At 41.3% G+C, this 20,219-nt stretch overlaps 1 protein-coding gene across 4 annotated transcripts in view; it reads right to left on the reverse strand.

The window, feature by feature from the left end:
* The window catches only part of bcas3 (BCAS3 microtubule associated cell migration factor), a 323,139-nt gene that overhangs the window by 239,864 nt on the left and 63,056 nt on the right, over positions 1-20,219 (reverse strand). For all 4 annotated transcript variants that reach the window (XM_063492927.1, XM_063492926.1, XM_063492928.1 and 1 more), the window contains exons 14-15: positions 17,843-17,976; positions 10,902-11,235 (exon numbers count right to left, since the gene is read on the reverse strand). In XM_063492927.1, the coding sequence (XP_063348997.1) occupies positions 10,902-11,235; positions 17,843-17,976 (468 nt within the window). The remainder of the gene's footprint in view (positions 1-10,901; positions 11,236-17,842; positions 17,977-20,219) is intronic.

Genomic DNA, 20,219 nt, shown 5'->3' on the forward strand with positions numbered 1-20,219 from the left:
AAGGGGAGTAAAAAAGAAAGGAGAAGGGATCCCCCACTGGACAGAGTAAAAACAAATTAAAAGAGCCCTTATAAAACACAGATGCTGCAAAGAAAATAAACTTCACGAGATTTACTGTTTTGCAAAGGAATCAGAAGACTGGTGGAAAAGCCATCAGTCAGAACGCTTTGTTTCTCCTCCTCCTTCCTTCTTTCGTTCTCTCTCAGGTAATGTTGCTGAGCTATCTATCTCCTCGGTTTTCCCTTTCCACCTCTCTCTCTTTTCTCTTTGTACAGTGATCTCGCTCGTCTGCTATTTTCAGTCAGAGTTAAGAGTCGAGGTCAGGGCGGCCTGTGTGAAAATGGCTTCCTGCCCGGTCTCCAGCTCCCAAACCGCAAGCTAACGGGGGGCTTTTATTAACGGCCCTATTTGGGAAAATTTTTTGAACATTTTGTATTTTTATTGAAGTTTCTCATGTCAGGAAGCTTAGAAAAACAGACACTCGACAAGAGCAAAAATAGAAAAAAAAATGCCCAAACACGATTCTTTTCTTTCTTAAATTCCAATGAAAAACCATCAGAGGTAAAAAAAAAAAAAGGACAAAAGAAAGAAAAAGCGAGGCTTTTAGTGTCAGACATGCTCCGTACGGCCAAGGAGCAGTTTGTTCAGAGCTTAGAGCAGTCGGTTCTGTAATGAAGAGGGAAAAAAGCAGCAGGCAGGAGGGGGAAAAAAACCAACAAAAAACACAGAAACACAGAAGCGGAACGTGTCCACGTCTAACAACACATATGTGCATTTCTAACTAACAACTATCAGGTGAAAGGAATGCACACAAATACAAAAACACACACAAACAGCACCCTGAAATCAGATCCGCAAGTTTACAGCATGTCAGTATTTACAAGGCTTCATCAGACGGGACTGAGTCGCCAGCAAGAGGAGCTGAGTGGGGGGGTTACACGGCTCCAGTGGATCGGATGACACCCCACACTTCAACCATATGCGTGTGTGTTTGAGTGTGTATCTATCATCTGACTCGGGTGAAGGAGCCAGTAAAGATGGGATGGGTTATGGCAATCGTTAGACGTTAGAGAAACCAGAACGAGGTTTGTAAGGTGTCATGCTGCACATGAAAAGCAAACATCTCCGTTAGACGAGAAAGAATTTGACTGAATGCTAAAAAATCTCAGTAGAATTAGATAAAAAATCTGCAACAAATTAACTAATTTAGCAACAACAATCAAAGCAGTATGGCGAGTATGAACCTAAAATTGCGCTTTCTGAGTCCCACTGTTTATTTTTCTGAGTAAAACTTTTTGTATTATTTTAATAATAGCAGGCATGTTTCTGTCGGGCCAAAATGTTTTTAAATCAAATTTTTTGCAAGCAAAAAATGATAAAAAAATGAAATCAGATGCAAAAAAATATTCACCTGTGTGTGTGGCCAGGTATTAAGATACACTTTCAGTATGTATTTTCCCCCCGTTGCCATAAATAGATTCCAACAGTTGCTCCAAAAATAAATAAATAAATACATAAATAAATAAATACAACTGTGTTAGCGTACATGATTAAAAACAGATCAGCGTATGCCCGGAGCTAAATGAGGAAGAGCTGACCTTCCTGGTCAGAGAGGAGACTGGCTGCGTCCGTCACTCTGTCTGCCTCTAAATGCCTCTCCTTTTATAACCCCGCGGTCCAAAGGAGAGGAAACAATAAGACAGACAGAGAGGAGATAATGAGACGTCTGCATTACTGTGACAGCCGCCTCACGCTGCATTCACGAGCCAACGGAAGAAACTCGTGAAGTCCAGCTAAAACGATTAACATATCCTCGCCATCATCGTGTTTTCATTCCTGCAGAGTTCAGTCTCCTCTCTTCTTGAAGGAGGTTGGTATTTTAATTATTTTGTCAAAGCAGTGCCTGTCTTTTTTCGTCTGCACTAATGGACCAGCATCCACCACCTACAGCAGTTAAACACACGCAAATAGAAACGTGGAAAGTCGGTGCAGTTTTTCTCCCGATCTCGTGCTGATTGGCTTTTTTTGCGGTTCTGCTGGTAACAACCGGCGGGCCGCTCTGATCTGGGTTCAGCAGGCAGAATTTTGACTTCCCAGTCTAAATAAACAGCACGTCAAAAACACTTAGTCCACGAGCAAACAACGAATCTAAGGGCAAAGCAGGGAAAGGTTTCTTTCAGGTTAATACACGCTTCTTATATTTAGGACTACAAAGACGCGACGCTGCTTGTGCACCTTGAAACTTATATCAGCTTGGTTTGAATTATGAAGAAAAATAAATGAATCCATTTTAGCCGAGAGACATTTTTAGCAGCAACAACATGTTTGACTTTTTTTTTTAATGCATATTTTACACGGGCACACACGCAGGTCATTAACCCTGCAACACCCTGCATTAAAAAGATGAACGTTTTGAAGGAATTAAGCTTCAGAATTCATATAGAAATGATTTTTAAGCAGAAGGATCCAAGTGCTGCACAGAACAAAAGCAGGATGTAAAATCTATCGATTTCTGTGACAATGGACGGCTTTGGCTTTTCAGAGCGTGTGCTATTCACATGGCAGGCAATAAGCTGTAAGCCACAAGTGCTGCCTGTGTGTAATGGCAAGCCAGCTTTATTTCTTTATCTCTACCTTACAATTTTGCAAATCAAATAATGATGAGTGCAGCCAGTGACGAGAGGGTTAGTGGCTACGGAGGCTGAGTTATTAGGGTTCCTATAAAGAGGACAGAGGTCTCTGGCGGAGCCCAAATGCTGGCCAAGATACATATTCCTTGCACTGTGTATTTTTGGTTGGTTTAAAAGCCTTAAAAGTAGAGGGGAAGGCTAATTTTCAGGGTAAACAGCTTGTTCGATTGCTGTGTGGTTTTACGCTGAGCTCTCCGTTTATTGACTCAAGCCAAGCTGGGCTCTGGCTCCTCCGACGACCGCAGGGAGAATCCTGCCGCCGGAGCCGGCAACAAACACGATCCGCAAACACTAGCTTACCTTTGATGGCACACGACTGTTAAATCAAATGTACTGAGTAATGTACAAATCCTCTTGACTGCATGGCAGGTCGAGGGAAAAAATGCTTTTAAAAGAACATCTGCTCCTTGTAGGAAGCCATTTGCCAATTCCTATTTCCTGCTGACAAGTAATTTGTCATTTCAATTATTAAGATCTATACAGTAGGATTTAGAGGTGAAGCTGGTTTCTGTGTCACCAATAAAAGAGGCAAATTATGAAAACAAAGGCTGCTCAGAGAAGAAATAAAGTGTCTTTGCTGTGATATAAAATATCTCATTTCAAATGTATCTGCGTCTTTCTCATTTTCTAAATATGTTAAAACTGAAAAGGAGAAGAGAGGTCGAGAAGAGGCCCCACATTCACCAGATAAGTGTTTAGACTGCCTTTTAAAAAAACACAACCTACAAAGGAGGGCTGCAAGTTGTTTTAGCTGGAGGAAGTGACCATTCATAAAAAAAGGGTCCAGAGAAATTACCCTGCTTTTTCTGTGTTGTTAGATTTGTATCAAGGCGAAATCCTTGCAGCAACAAGTCAGGCTTTACGAGTCCTTTCCTCTCTGTCCGTCTCTCTTTGCGGAGCACGGCCTGCCTGCTCTGCTCCTCCCTCTGCAGAGTGTCGGCAATCCTGACCACACAGCGCCACACGGAGGATCATTGTGGTAATAAAACAGTCCACTACTTGAAATAATTAACAGCTTCTTTACCTCTATAATAATTTTATTATTCACCTCTTCAAAAGTTTATTCTGTCTTATTCAACTGTCTGACTGATACTTCCCAAATTCTTCAATGACTCTGATCTATTTCCAACTTTCAGCTGAGACACAGAAGCACAATACAAATGTCTCAGGATAAAGAACAGGAAGTAATGTTGCTGTCATTGATAAAATGTCAGAACTACATGTCAGGGGAGAGTGTATCCTTGTGTTGTTGTTGGGTGTACAGAAAATGTAGGACAAGGTCAAAGAAAGGTAAGCAACTGATAAAGTGACGTTGGTCCTGTCAACTACACCACAGCGAGGTCACAGATGCATGCAGAGGCACAATTTTATTAATAACTCACTTTTGCCGACCCAGTGAACCTAAAATTATTTTTTATGTCCACTCTACAAAGTTACTTAAATAAATATCTAAATATCAACAGATATTATTTCTGCTGGAGAACTTTTTTTTCATACATTTGAAAAGTACAAAGTATCTATCTGAGAAAATTCGAAATTTGTCCCCTCCACGAGTTATTTCATTTATAAAAGTTTACTATGGTTCATCATGTTCTTCTGTACATCACTATGTTTAATTTAAAAAATGAACATGAGTTTCAATATAAACCAATGAAAAAAATTACGGCCGGTTATAAGTTGATGTTGTAGACACTGTGACAAATCGATGAGAAATGATGATGAATAAATGTAACAAGTTCAAGTCTTTCATTTTAGGCATCAAACAGACTGACTGATAAAAATCTAAAAACGCTTTTTGGATTGTTTCAGGGGGACAGAGCAAGCTTAGCATATCTGCTGCAATATATTTGACCATCGTTTTACTACACGTCAGAATGAACTGCATTAAATGGCTGGAAAGTATGTGTCCACTCATTTGTGAGGTTGGACATAACCTCGATAAATATCGCTGATATCTGGGTGAGGTCAGCAGCCATGGAGATGGTATAGATGGTATAACCACATCAGAGAGTACATTTAAAAAAATAAAATAAAAATCTGAAATGAAAATAAAATGGCATGCATGTGGTCCCTTTACAAATGCTGGCTAGCTCAGCCTCAGGCCGGACGCCGATCCAAGGCGGACAGCTCATTATGACGACGAAAGTCTGGACAAGTAATCCATCCGACTGGTTCGTGCAGTTTACACGTTACTGAAATTAAAATCCCGACCTCCTCTGTTAAAGCCATCTATCGTATCTTACGAAACTTTCTAGATTTTCTGTCTGTACGCTGCGACTGTTTAACTTAAGGTAAACTATACTGTTAAAAACAGGGTCAGCGCGAGGCCGTGCACATACGTGTCACACACCAGCAGTTATGAGGTAATGTTTCCTTGGCATCGGCTTCAGCAGAGCGTTGGTGTTTTTCACCACAGGACGATGACTGACGAAGGGGAGCGCTGGAGGAGGAGGAGGGCGAGATAAAACAAAAGTCCAAACCCAAATAAGCAACCCGTCAGCCTCTAATAGCAGAAAGGAAGTGTCCCTTTATCAACAAGTGAATTAACAGTTTCCCGTCACACCTTGTTTTTCGCCTCCCCCTCTTTCTCTGAACCAGCGCCAGGGCCCAGATGGCCCTATGATCGGACCACCAGGGCTCCTGCTTTGCGGGGAAACAAATCTGCTGCACTGACTAATAGCCCTGTGTTGATGTTTTATGGTTGGGAAGTGTATTACTGGTGCTATGTATACAATGAAAGGCACCCAAGCATGTGAAAAAATGCACACCAAGTCATAACTGTCATAAACATGTTGCAGAAAAGGGGAAAGCCGGGACATTTCACAGCATTTCATGTGGACAGCAGAAAAACTGACCCTCAGTCAGCAGATAAAAACCTCATCTCTAGGTACTGCTCAGAACTATGGCGCGGTAAAAATATGAAGTCAAAGCAAACCGAAAATCAAAGAGGGTTTTTTAGATTATTATGATCAAGCTGCTTTTTTTCCTCCACACACTGCTGTATTATACAGTACTGTGGTTGGAGCTGAAAGACATCTGAATAATAAAACGTCTGCAGTGGCTGCCATATGCCTGGTATAGCCTCAATAACCTCTGCCCTGTGCACAGAATATGCACTTACTAATCTAGCCTTGTATGAGCTGCGCCGCAGACAAACCACACTTTTACAGCATGGGACGCTCACATTATGGGTCATCACCTCAAATGACAATACATTGATCGCACAGAGGACAGGCTTTGGGGAGAGAAAAAAGTACTGTACACAAGGACATAAATAGCCATTTCAGATTTTAACAGTGACAAGCAGCCAGCCAATTGCAGGCTCTATTTTTAGGTGTGCCGGTGGCCTGAGGCTGGCAGCTTTGAGAAGGATGTGTACTTTTCTACAGTTCCTTCCCAAAAATCAACGCTGTCCTCGCTGGCGACAATCACAGGGCAGCTGTTGTGGCTAGGTGGCCCTGCCCCAGCTTGCCTCACCCTGCTGCTTTGTGCCAGCCTAAGAAAACCGTCTTCGCTACCCAAAATTCACACCCAGCCTGCAAAAGCAGGCCGGAAGGTAAACACAAAAGCAAATGTGACTCGATGTGTTTGCATCCGGTGAAAATTATGGAGTTTTATCAACGCTGGTGGCGGTAGGGGCTGGATTTCTAAATTTACATGAGGCAGGATGCCTCGGAGCCAATTTATCTTCAAAAAAAACAAAAACAGACAGACAGAGAAAGAGAGAGACCTAAATGACCTTCCTCCACAGGTCACAACTGATAATGGCTTACTGAAATAGGCACTTTTTGGCAATTCTTAAATTGATACAAGTCGTGTCAAACCCACCTTTAATTTCCTGAAACCCTTTAAACATCACAGTTAAGTCAAACTTTCTCCAAAGGGAGATTCTAACCGGCTCATTTTTATATATTTTACCACAGCTATCTCTGCTGTAGATACTTTATCTTTTTCAAATGTACACACACACCTAGACATGCACAGACAGAGTTAGGTATCCCTGTGTGGACTAATTGTTGACAGGTGGCCCTAATGTTCTCCTTTGAAACCAAAGTGTGATTTACGACCACGCTCCCCGAGACCCCGGCTTTCAGCACCGCTACTACAAACTTATCTTTTTCTCCCTGCTTCTGTCGCCTACCCCCTCCCACTTTTATTCCTTCTGCTCTATCTCTTCTTCATTTTTCCTCAATTGCACCTCATTACTTTGCTAAGTCACTTTCACCTCCGAGCCCACTTTGATGTTTCTGTGCTTCTCTGTCTCTCATCGCAGCACAGCAGTGACTCTCCAGACATCCTTTTAATGTTTGATGAACTATTTTTCACACCGTGGAGGAATGTGTCCATGCATGTACGTGTGTGTGTGTGTGTGTGTGTGGTGGGGGGTTGGGGAGCTACACAAGGAAGACAGGAAGGACAAAGAAAGCAAGGGCACAGTCACGCAGGAGTGTGTAAGACCTGACCCTGAAACCTCATGTGCCAGTCCAGCATCTTCGATCAACTATTTGAAGACTTTTGGGCCGCACAGTGCTGGTCGCAGGATGAGAGATATGGATCATCTATAATATTTCCATCTATAATATTTATGGCAATTATTGCTATTATTCACAAGAACAGAAAAATAGCCAGAGAACGCCTGTGTTCAATACTGTGAAACACCTAAAAATTTAATGGATTTCATTATAATGACGCTAAACCCTCTAAATATTTATACTGTCTTTTAGCAGTCCAGCCGATTGACCTCGAGCAGCAGTAATCTGCTATAGTGCCCTACAAACTCAAACACATTTTCAAATACGTGTTTTTAAACTGTGTATAATTTGCACAAACAAACAGACAAAGGTAAAAGACTGAGACCAGACTATGGTATCACATTTCTGCCGTATGTGAGTATCCGAGTAGTCCAGTGATAGGAATCGGTGCATCCACAGCAGCAACTGTTAATATGGTATGAAACAGTGTTTACGTTGATGCCACAGTGTAACGCACTTACTGAAGCAGTAAATCACGGAGGGTGTGATTGCACTCAGAGTGACCAATCTTAGCAGACGAGCAGCCGTACCTCATGAACCACAGCAGGAAAAACAGGAACAGGAGAGAACGGCATCGAATCAACTGAACTCAGAACTATAAGGCTTGTAATGCCTCTGGGTTAAACAGATGTTTCATATTGACAGTTCAAATAAGTGAACAAAAAACACTGCAACAACATCCACTGAGCTAATAACATCCAGCAAAAGATAAAGTGAAGTGAAGTGAGTTCATCTGATATGGTATTGGGAATACATCAGATAAAAACAAAAAGTCTGGTCACAGGATACAGTGGGAAAATTGTTAGATATGATAAGACACGATTTTAAATATTTATCTTCCAACTGTAAGAGGTTAGGTTCAAACAAAACTGTCCATCTAAATATTTTACTTCAGCACATTAACACTTTTTGCTGGAACACAACATGGGATAAATAACAGTGTCTCTCCTAAATAAAAAAAAATGTGTACATATCCAAAGGAGTACACTGCTCTGTGGAATAGATCACACATCTGCTTGCATGACCTTCACTTTTGAAGTTAATGAACTACTTGTTATAGTATTTTAAAGTTCAGGAGCTTGTTTCCACGGCAGTAAGATGAAAACTATGTCACGAAACAAACATGAATTAAGTTTTCAAACCTCTTCTACTATAGCATGCAGAATTACCCACCAATCGATTCCCAGTCATTTGGTTCTCTGAAGTGTTTATCAAGTTATCCACCCGCTGCTGGCAGCAGCACATTTATCAAAGCTCAGCGATATTCCAGGAAGACCATGACTCATAGAAACTGTGATAATTTACTCCAAGTAACACCTTTGGGGTCAAACAGTGCAAGTTACACAAAGTCTGTATTTATCAGTGTGCATCTTTGCCAGAAAGGTACACACAGCTAGTGTGAGTGGCCTGCAATAGTGTTTGACAAACAAGAGAGACAAGGTTGTGGCAGAGTCCCTGGAAAAGTGGCTCCTGTGACAACCAGTCACTGGAAACACAAACACACATGCACACAGACACACACACACACACACAGACTCCACTGCAGCAATCTCTAACCTGAAGTAACACTCCATTTAGCTCACCGTTTTTATATCACGGCACAATCATGACAAAATACTTGCAGACGGAGAGATACTTGCTGAAAAAGAGCGACTGTCATGCTTACAGTCGTCATGTGGACAGAAACACATCTCTAGGTGAATGCAAAGGTTGCCCCCTCTCTGCTTAACGTGTTAGAGGGTGGCAAGAGGGGATTGGTATTTTTACAGTAAGTCTATGCTGTATGTACGCAGTAACTGCAGACCCTTCTGAAGACCTGTGTTGTCACCTAACGTGCGCTGTCCTAGGAATGTCACCAACTGTTGCGTTAATGGAGGCCGCAGCTACTGTGATTGGCCTGCTCAGTACAGTTGTTTCCTCTTATGCATTTCTGCTGCAGTTTTCAAAAGGATCAGTGAGAGAAAAATAACTGTTGCCTCAAATATAAGGAACAACAATCATACCCTCAATACAAGGACTCGGAGACAACAGCAGATTCCTGGTTGGAGATTTCATGTCTGAAGAAACAACATACAGATTTGCCTACGGAAAAAAACCATGACCACAACAAAGTGTGGGGACCCAGGAGGGAAAAGGCCCAGTATTGCATTTGTTTCTCTTATGGCTAGAACAGCATATGACACCAGGCCACAGCCACAAGGTAATTAACACATAAAACACCACCCACAAGTACAAATGCTGGGAACGGCACTGGCCACTTGGTTAGGTTATATCTTAGATTATACAAAGATTCTCTGCAGAAGTTAAAAACAGTGTAAGTAAGCAACACTAACGTGGCAGCTAAGACATTACTAACAAAACTTGCTGTTTGTAAATTATGTTGTTGATGTAATTGTTAACTGATCATTAAAAACAGTCAACCTGAAGCATTTTAATATGTTCGTCTGAAACAGGTCTGTCTTGTAAATGAGACACAGAGTCTCAGTGGAACTTCCTGTATAAATAAAGGTTCAATAAATCAAAATTAAAAATGAATCTGACAATAGGTAATGTAAGTCATTTATGATGTAAACACACTGATTTCAGCACCCGGTATGTGAGGACTTGTTGTTAACTGACATTATGATTAGAGGTATAACTGTATCAAAACTTCATGGGTCAGTATGTACCTTAGTTTTGAAGGTGCGAAAAGTAAATGAGTAAACTAACAGAAACATGTTTTTGGATTTCCTGTTAACTTATACAAACTCTCTATGACGTTTGCTGCCCGATTAAATTATTCTCAAAAATGGGGGCTGGAAAAAAACCTCATAGAGCGTCTAATGAACTTTCAAGGCTAAACTTCCAAGTATATCACAGCTGGTAAACAGTTCTGGGTGGAATTCGTGGTCTGTTCTAAGGATGTGAATGTGTCAACATAACCAGACTAGATGAGAATTACTGTTTAGTTTACAGAGATTACAGAACTGAGGAAGCTGCTTGTCATCTAGTTTTGGAACAATCATGTATTACATCATGACTAACACATTTATTACTCACTGTGACAACTCGCTAATATACAGAGTGTATCACAAAGAATAATCCAGTTTTAAAAAGCTACATTTTTTAAGAAATGGACATAGAAGTCAAGTAAGTAATTTTTGAAACACATGGCTGAATATAAAGTTTTACATACAAAACTCACAATGTTCACAGGTGCTCAGTGTGTCCGCTCTGGAAGCGGCATATGTCCACACAATACTCACACCCGTCTGAGCATGTCTGGAGTCACTGCTGTTGCTATGCTACCAACCAGCAACCACTTAAAACTCCTAAATCTGCTCTTTCTAACAGTTTTCATTGTTACCAGTGAACAGCTGTGTAATTAAAGCGCTTTGAAATCGGATGATTTTTTTTTTAATGATGCACACTGAATGATACGCTCTGCTGTTCATCATCATTATCAAATCCTGTGGAGATCCAAAATTGAAACTTGTACACCCAATTCTTGTTTTTTAAAGTGATTAAAGATATATACAATCATTTCACCTTTAAAAACAAACAAAGAAACAATTAAAGCCCCTGTGTGTCGTGTGTATGTATACTTCTGACCACAACTCTACTGCTGAGACGCCAACTTGGACTTCTAAAACTGAAACATCAATAAGCGTCTCACTTCTTCACCCTCCCAGCTCCTTACCATGTAATGGAGACCCTGAGGGGCTACTGGACAGGCCAGGTATGGGGCTACAGCGCCCACCGATGCCTCCTCCACCTAAGATGCAGCCACTTCCTGCAAGACTTCCAGCTCCTGCTCCTCCTCCTAAAGCAGCTACCCTGTTCAGCTCCTGTTCAATCTCCTCCAATCCAGCGCTCTTTTGAAAGCGCGACATCCGGTTTACCACGCGTGGGGACATGTGAGTCCGGGCACACGGTGCACCGCCGTAGGGGTTGATGGGAAATACATGTGTGGTGCCACGGAGGGTGCTGACGGCTACCCAGCGACTGTCCTGGCTGAAACACATGTCCTGTACCTGGATCCAGACAGGTGAAAAAAATCACAGACAAAAAACAGAGCAGATAAATGTCACACCATAAGCATAAGTAGTGGAAATGTTGACACATACGACTTAAAACTGCTGCAAAAGAAACATGATTTCTGTCTTTCTGAAAATTCCATTAAAGTGTAGAGGCTGGTCGACGTGTAAAAACAGGACAGAATGTTTTTGTGTTAGTCTAAACCATCTCACATCCTCAGGGATCAGTCATTGGGCACCTTTTCTCTGTATCTGCAGCCCCTCAGTTTCATTCTTAGAAGCCACTTCTATGTGGATGATCCTCAGGTGCATATGCTCCTAAAACAGAATGATGCCTACTCCATACAAACTACACACTGAGTGACTTGAGAAACTAAGTACTTGGAGGGCTGTAAACCTCCTAAATTTTTGGTGGGATGGCTCTGGGACAGTGTGGAAAGCCTACTGTCCCAAACTTGGGTTTACGGTGGACCTTGATTTTAGATTTGCTGGTCAGAGAAGGTACAGTGTTGAAATGAAGCTTCTTTCAGCTGAGACAGTTGGCAAAGATAAAAAACTCTTCCACACTGGCATATTATCATTTGTGCACAATTCAAAATAATCCCATCTGTGAATATGGTCAAAGAGAGAGGCCTGGGCTTCTCTGCTGTCCCTGTGACCCAGACCTGTGGCAGAAAGTGGATGGATAGTCTCAAAATAACTTGATGAACGTGTAAAATATATTTACATGCCTGCGTATTTTATTCAGCACAGAAACATGGACGCAAACGTAAACTACTCCAAAGTGCAACTAACTCTAGTGTGACTGGGCTATAGTATTAATCGCAGAGATCAAGAGATATGACTGAGATGTCGACTAGCCTGACAGAAACAGACAACAGTTTTTGCAAGAGGTGACAATAAGATGTGAGATTGTTTGGCGATAAAATAAATGACCAAGAAAAATGGCACCCTTATTTAGTTGCTCTTCTCCAACACTCAGGGAGCAGACATTCAAGAGAAGATAGGATCTCCCTGAGCACGTCAGACATGCAGGAAACCAGACAAATAGGCTGCATGAGACAATACAAGCACTGGAGAGTGGGAGCGAGAAAATGAAAAGACAAAGAGATAAGGTGACAGACTGATGAAATGATTGTGTGCTGAAACTGCATCTATCACTTGACATGCCTTAAAAAAATTAAAATAATAATAATACATATATATATATATATATATTATATATCTATGTGGCAGGCTGGAGAGTGTAGATCCAGGAGAAAGTTTACAAGAGGAATGCCTGACTTCTCAGTCAGCCAGTCAAAGAGAAAGCTCTGTCCCTCCAGGCCTTTCTAATCTTTTGCCAGGTCAGACGAGGTAATTGTCCCCAGCAATGACAGTTAATGGGGCATCCTCTGCATACCAGACAGTTACTTTACTTTACAAAGATGACTGAAAGAGGAGGGCTGACCTCTGCTGTAGCTTATAAGAGATGATTCAGAGATGAGAAAGGGCTACTTTGTGTGTGTTGTAATTGGTCATAATAGACCTGTCAGGGCTCCAACAGTAAATGGGTCCTGGATATCATGGCCAAATCCATTTGGATCAGGTGGGGGATTACCTGAAGGGTGGCTATAATTGTACTTTCATGGTGTGACAACCATCCACATATCAAACATTTGTCAAATGTTATCTCAAAAAGGCGGAATGCATCTGCTTTCAGTCACATGCAAGGGCTGATGTGGAGGTAGCACATTCCTGAAAGACTGGATAGCTCTCCCTCGTATTTTCCTGCAAAGTACTTGATGACATGTGTGACAGTCAGAAGATGAGAAGACGAGTTTAATGCCTTTGTTTTTCTTTCATCAGTCACACCAGGTAGTGAAGATTAAGCACCTCAGCTGACCTGAGAATAAGTCTGACGAGAATGTGACAAAGATAAACACATCTCACATGGAGGTGTGAGATGGACAATTAACGAGGGTTTATGTGGTTGTTAGCATCGGACGCCTCATCCTTCTCACTTTGACAGACTTACTATGATTACAAAAGTTACATAACAGGCCTCTGTTTGTCAATATTGTTATGGCAACCTAATTTGATCTATAACGATGGAAAAGCACTGTTAACTGTGAGCAGAAGCGTAATAGATTTAAACAGATCCATAAGTGTGTAAATGCTTTTAAACAATGTGGATATACTAAATATGGCTGATACGGGTTTTGAACACAAACGTCTTCATGGGACTGGAGCTGCTGCTTTGTGTCAGAACTACAAGTTTAGATAATTTCCACTGCTTCACAAAAATATCACAATATTAAAACAAAATGCTTTTAACATTAAAGTCAGTAAGGTTTTTAAATATTGACATATAATTGGCAAATACTCAAATCACATGTTTGCACAAGAAGCCTGGTTACTCTGTGAAAGTATGTTACAAAGGAAATCTGACAGTGACAGTCTGTCCCCAAAAACTCCATTTACACAGTGATTATAATGTAAATAAACATAAAAATACATTTTACATAATGAAACAATGGAAAGGCAACATGTCAACTGCTAAAACTCTGAAAATCTTTTGTTTTTTAATTTGCAATAGAGGCAGAAAAATTGAGTTTTGTGATGCTTAACAAGACATAGTGGAACATCTAACAACTAAAAATGTTAATATAACTAGTAACATCTTAGTAACATGACTGGATATATATAGATATATATATAAAAAAAAGTACCCCAGAAATGAGGCAGAGAAGGGAGGGGTTCACCTCTCTTTGAAAAATAGTGTGGGCAAATAGATCAGCTGTTTCAAGAATAACATTTCTCAGTATTAAACTGCAAAGAATTTGGTTTTATCATCTAAGGTACATAACATCGTTCAGCCATTCAACGAATCTGGAGAACACGAAGAGTGAAAATTGAAATCAGTATGAAATGCTGTGACCTGAGGGGCCTGAGGGGCCTTAAAAATCAGAGCTCAGAAACACTGAAAACCAATGTTAGTGAATATGCAAATGCAGGTTCAAACTACTGTATGCAAGCTAAGAAAACAGTAAAGCAGCTGCTTTCTTTAGGCCTGAGCTAATTAAAAAATTTGTGAGGGAAAGTGGAATTTCAAATTGTTTTTGAAGATCATGCATGACATGTCCAGCATGATAAAGAAGAGAAGGCCATATGGCTGGTTCTCAGCACACATTTCTAAATACAGCATTGTATGGCATGCACATTTTTGAATGCATTTGTGAATTAATACTAATGATATACACATATATACGTATTACAACAGTATGTCTGGGAGTCTGGTTGCATAACTGGCGTTCTTTCAGACTTCTTACCTGTTGAAAACATGTGCTGCATTACTACAATTCAATGTTATTTATACAGCACCAAATCACAACAACAATCACCTCAAGGTGCTTAATATTCTTAATAAGCACCCTACAATAATATAGAAACAATCAGACAACCCCCTATGAGCAAGCACTTTGGCAAAAGTGGGAAGGAAAAACTCCCTTTTATCAGGAGGAAACCTCCAACAGAACCAGGCTCAGGAAGGGGCGGGGCCATCTGCCGTGACCCCCAGAAGTCTACTGATTGAACAAAGGAGATACCAAACCATTGAGCAGCAAGTAAACACAAAATGCAGCTTCTAAATGAAGGTGTTTATTATTAAGGCCCTGTGTGCAAAAAAGTGGCTCCCCCCAGGATATAACATAAATGAATTGTGGTGTTTCACCTTTGGAAAGCTGAGTTCAACAGCCACACCCAGACCTGATTATTGCCACACCTGTTCTCAATCAAGAAATCGCTTCAATGGGACCCGCCTGACAAAGAAAGGAAGATCCTCAAGAACCAGACATCATGCCACGATCCAAGGAAATTCAGGAACAAATGAGAAACAAAGAAATTGAGATCTCTCAGTCTGGAAAAGGTTATAAAGCCATTTCTAAAGCTGTGGGACTCTAGCGAACCACAGTGAGAGCCATTATCCACAAATGGTAAAAACATGGAACAGACGTGGAAAAAGTTGAAGTTTTTGAAAGGTGTGTCCTATTACATCTGGTGTAAAAGTAAAACAGCATTTCAGAAAAGGAAAATCATACCAATAGTAAAATATGGTGGTGGTGGTGTGATGGCCGGGGCTTTTTTGCTGCCTCAGGATCTGGAAGACTTGACATAATTTCCTTAGATATTAATAAAGCACTCTGATTCAGATTCTGAATCTTTGTGGTAATTCTGCTGTCTACCAAAACATCCTGTGGGAGACTGTCCACGACCTCAAGCTGAAGCACACTTGGGTTCTGCAGCAGGACGATGATCCAAAACACACCAAGTCCACCTCTGAATGACTTAAGAAAAACCAAATGAGGACTTTGGAGTGGCCGAGTCAAAGTCCTGACCTGAAATCAATTGAGACGCTGTGGCATGACCTTCAAAAGGCAGTCCATGCTCAAACCCTCCAAGTGGCTGAATTACAACAATTCTGCAAAGATGAGTGAGCCAAGACACGCTATAAAACACTCACTGCCAGTTACTACAAACGCTTGATTGCAGCTGTTGTTGCTAAGGGTGACCCAACCAGTTATTAGGTATAGGTGACAATCACTTTTTCACACAGGGCCATTTAGGATTGGATTCTTTTCCCCCAATAATAAACACCTTCATTTACAAACTGCATTTTGTGTTTACTTGAGTCATCTTTATCTAATATTTAAATTTGTTTGATGATCTGAAACATTTAAGTGTGACAAAAATATAAAAAACAGAAACTCAGGAAGGGGGCAAACACTTTTTCACACACTGTAAATAAAGGCTGAAGAAATTGTGTTTTCACAGAGCAGCCTCATTACTGAAGCACAAATAAATGTGCCAGTTCATTTTTCATTCATTCAGATGACTGGACATCAATTGATGCTACAGACTGTTAAGTTTAGTAGAAGAGCCTCGTGGCTCTGAGCTCATCCACCTTCTGCTCCACCTTCAGCCCCTTACAGCCGTTATCAGCTTGCAGGTCTGTTTACCTGGCCTCGGGTCACTGACAGCCAGCCGCATGTTTGGTCGCTGGAGACAGATAAGGCGTCCACCTCCACCTACCTAACTCAAGACTTTATGACTCCCAGTATGTTTCTGAGTTCTGTGTGTGTGTGTGTGGTGTGTGTCTGTGTGTTATTGTGGTGATAACCCCTGTCCCAAACACAGGCAGGGGCCGGCATTCAGTGTTTACAAGGGCTTGGATCAAAGCACCCTCAGTGTGCAGCCAGTCAGCAGACCTGACGTTTGGTCATACATTAACTGCAGGCAGGCTGTAAGAGTGTGTGTGCATGTGATGGTGTGTGTTCCCAGTCAATAATCCTGAACTTAACAAGGCCTGAAGTACTTTTGTTGAGCAAGCACTTCTCCTTTCTACTGTAATTCATGAGAAAAAGTCAAATTAAAAATAATCTTGAGAACTACAATCTTTTTTTCTTTTCAATGTTTTATTAAATTAATTACCATATCCCTTTACTTCATTATTATAGACCATACATTTAATGAAAGTGTCAAAGTGTAGGTGGCGTATATTAGCTGCCCACAGCTAATATACTGCACAATATACGCTATTCTATCCCTAAAGTATTATTAAATGTATTACCACATGTAATAATGGGTCATAACTCGAGATTTTAGCAGAGACATCCTCTTTACTTAAAACTTTCTTTTTTGATAAGTAATGGTTAGGTTTAAATCAGGTAACACGCTCCTTTTGTTACGCTTCAACATGATGCACAGAGTGTTTCTTCACTCACTATGTATCTGTACACAGCTTTGCATTTAATCATTAGTTCAAATGAATCTCTGGCTCTCTTCCTCTGTAAGTCTTTTGTTCTGTCTCCCTTCATCCCCAACTGCTCACACAGATAGCTGCCCCTCCCTGAGCCTGGTTCTGGAGGATGTTTCCTCCTGTTAAAAGGGAGTTTTTCCTTCCCACTTTTCACAAACGCTTTCTCATTGGTTGTCTTAATGCTGGGGTTTCTCTGTATTACTGTAGGGTCTTTACCTTACAATATAAAGCAACTTCAGGTAACTGTTGTTGTGATTTCGTACTATAAAAACACAATTACGCTAAATTGTATAGAATAACAACACAGGTAATGTTTTAATGCTGTTTAAATGTTGCAGTTCATCGAGGGGGAGGAGCATGTTATTTTCTATAAACTGGATGAATGTTTTTCTTTACCAGTCATGTATTTTTTCTCATAAATGTATCTGTTTAAATGGGAATGTGGTTTGGAGGGGGATTGGTCCAAACCTGGATCTCACTCAAACTGGACAGCTAAGGGAAGGGTCATCTCATGTCTACTACTGAAAGGAAATGAAGAAACAACTGAGGATAACTAAGTCATTAAATAAATGATAAAAGCTGTGAGTTTAACAGTTGATCTACATTCCTACCCACAATATGGTCATGAGATAGTGGATGTTTCATCTTTGGAGAGAGGGTGAGTAGCTCTCAGTTCCGGTGGTCCAGGTATCTCAGTAAGATTATTCTTCGCCACCTAGGTTTTGTGCTAAAATATATAAGGAGAAAACCCCTGGGCTGAACCAGGACAGCCTGCAGTGTGCGTGTAGGTTTGAGTCTGTTTCAGACCTTGGCTTCAGTCTCCCCACGATGCAGCGTATAGAGATGGTGAACGGCACTCTGCGAAGATGCCCACGGGTGGGTGAGGATCTGGAAGACGTGAAAGTCATGTCCCAGGGTGTCGGCAGTTACCAGCAGCATTCCTACAAAGAACACATAGTCAATGACATCAGGAATCAGTCCGTTAGCCGGCTTCACTGTAAGCTGATTCTTAATGTGTGCTGTATAAATGGTTCTTATTTTAGCATGCAGCTGCTTGAATGCATGCCTTTTGTTTTTTTGTTTGTTTTTTTGCTAATGTTCAAATATTGTAATATGCTTGGTTTAAAATGCATTTCGCGCTACATTTGTATCATGCAGCAGCGCCGACCTTTTCAACTGGGCCAAACCATACAGTGATGACACTAATCGAACAAACTAAGCTTTGGGGGTCAATAGTGCTGTATACTCCACAATGATAATGTTCCCATCCATACAACATAATGTGGTCTGAAGAGGAAAACATCTATGTTAACCATATGCATATCATCTGGCCCTAATAGCATACGGAAGATGTGTTTTTACTGCAATCATCAAACGATCAAATGAGGCAGTATCTTTCTCAGACGTTGATGTCCCATCACTCCACCAGAGACTTTTAGACGTTACCTGAAGCACTTGTTACATCTTGTTTTTTCTTTGTTTATTTTAATCATTTTAATCAAGATGATTCAAAATGATACTCCAATCTGTGTAGTGTGTCTAAATGTTGCTAATGGTACACTGGCCAACCAAAATATTTCAACTGTATTTTATTCCAGCATCATACAACCATACAAACTGTGCATGACACATGTTAGACAGCATAAAAGAATTACTATGCACTTAAAACAAACAAACCAGCCCATTAAACAAAGCCAGCTATCATTTGTCACAGTCATAAAATGCAACTTTGCCTAACATGATAGCTCGGTCTGGTAAAAAGCACGGCTCGAGTCGTGTGATTCTTCAAGGACAGACGAAATGAGCATCCATAAAAGAGGGAATCTATGTATTCGAGCATCAGTGCACATTTATGGGCGTGGCTATGCGCATTCAGAATCACCAAAACGCTGAACCACAGCACAGCACAAGTGTAACCAACACTGACAGGCCCATTCATTTGGTCCTGTTTTATTTGAAGCTCGTCAAACTCCAGAAAGTATAGGTCCAAACCATAAACAACATGCCCAACAAACCACACCAGAACAAACCCAGATCTAAACTGGCTCGTCTACACTGCTTTTCAAATACAATCCAAATCCCATCCCCAGAAACCTTCTGACATGCTACAAACATGGAGATCGAGCAGCAACTCATAATACAACTCATTGATGCAGAGTGTAAAAAATGTCCAAGGCGCTGTCCTTCTGATGACTTCCAGACATAAATAATATTAAAGTAATTAGTATTTTCCTCTCAGTTTTTCCACTTGGAATCTTTTATGTGGAGGCTGCAGTAGGTTTTAATTAGTGGCCGGGCTTTATTGGGTGGCATGTCAAATGTGAAAAGAGGATGTTGGAATGGCATGAGATTAAAAGGATCCAACAACACGTGCGAGGGAGATGGAAAACACTCCCTTTCTGGAAAAAAAAGAAGAAGCCATTTTTGCACATTCAGAGTCGAAAGTTTCCCTTGGTCAAGATTTGAAAATTAGTAAAGAAAAAGTACTGCTCACAGATGATGAAAATCTGGATAAATGATAGGTTCGTGCAGATTATCAGAGGTGGAAGAAAGAAACTCGAATTAAAGCCAAGTGAAGTGTGCATTAAGACAGTGGTTAGCTATTCATGCCGTATCAGAGCGACCAGAAAGCCAAAAAGCTAAGGCCCAGGGCCTGTAAACTCTTGAAAACCCACGCCCCAAACGAGGTGCCAAGCCACAAGAAGCATTTGCGTCAACTGGGAATAAAGAGAAAGAAGGGCCGGGGCCCTTCTAATTATAGAGTCTGGAAACGGAAGCGCAGGGCGATTAGGAGTTGAGGCGCTGCGGTCTGTTTATCTGGGAGCTTCCTCTCGCTCTCAAACCCTCTCTCCCCTGTTCTCCACTCTCCTTCACTTTTGCTCCTCTCTCTGTTTTGGTCGGGCCCTGCCCACCCAGTGGCTGGAGAGTCTGGCCCCTAGCTTTCTGACAGATGAGACTTGGCCACTGCCTTCTGGCCAGGGCCGGTGTTTCTCTTCTGCTGATGGTAGAGTCTGGGCTCCAAAAAAGTAACAGCTCAGAAAGGCTGGAGAGCTTTGCGAGTGCGAGTGCCCGAGGACTGGGGCTTTTGTGGCCTTGTTGAAATACAGAGGCCCTTGCCGAGAGGCGTCAGTCGGTTAGCCCACGGGAGGGCCAAATTAAAAAGCAGCTGAGCGGCCCGGTGGGT

This window comes from Pelmatolapia mariae, linkage group LG14 (genome assembly GCF_036321145.2).
Source record: "Pelmatolapia mariae isolate MD_Pm_ZW linkage group LG14, Pm_UMD_F_2, whole genome shotgun sequence".
Lineage (NCBI taxonomy): Eukaryota > Metazoa > Chordata > Actinopteri > Cichliformes > Cichlidae > Pelmatolapia > Pelmatolapia mariae.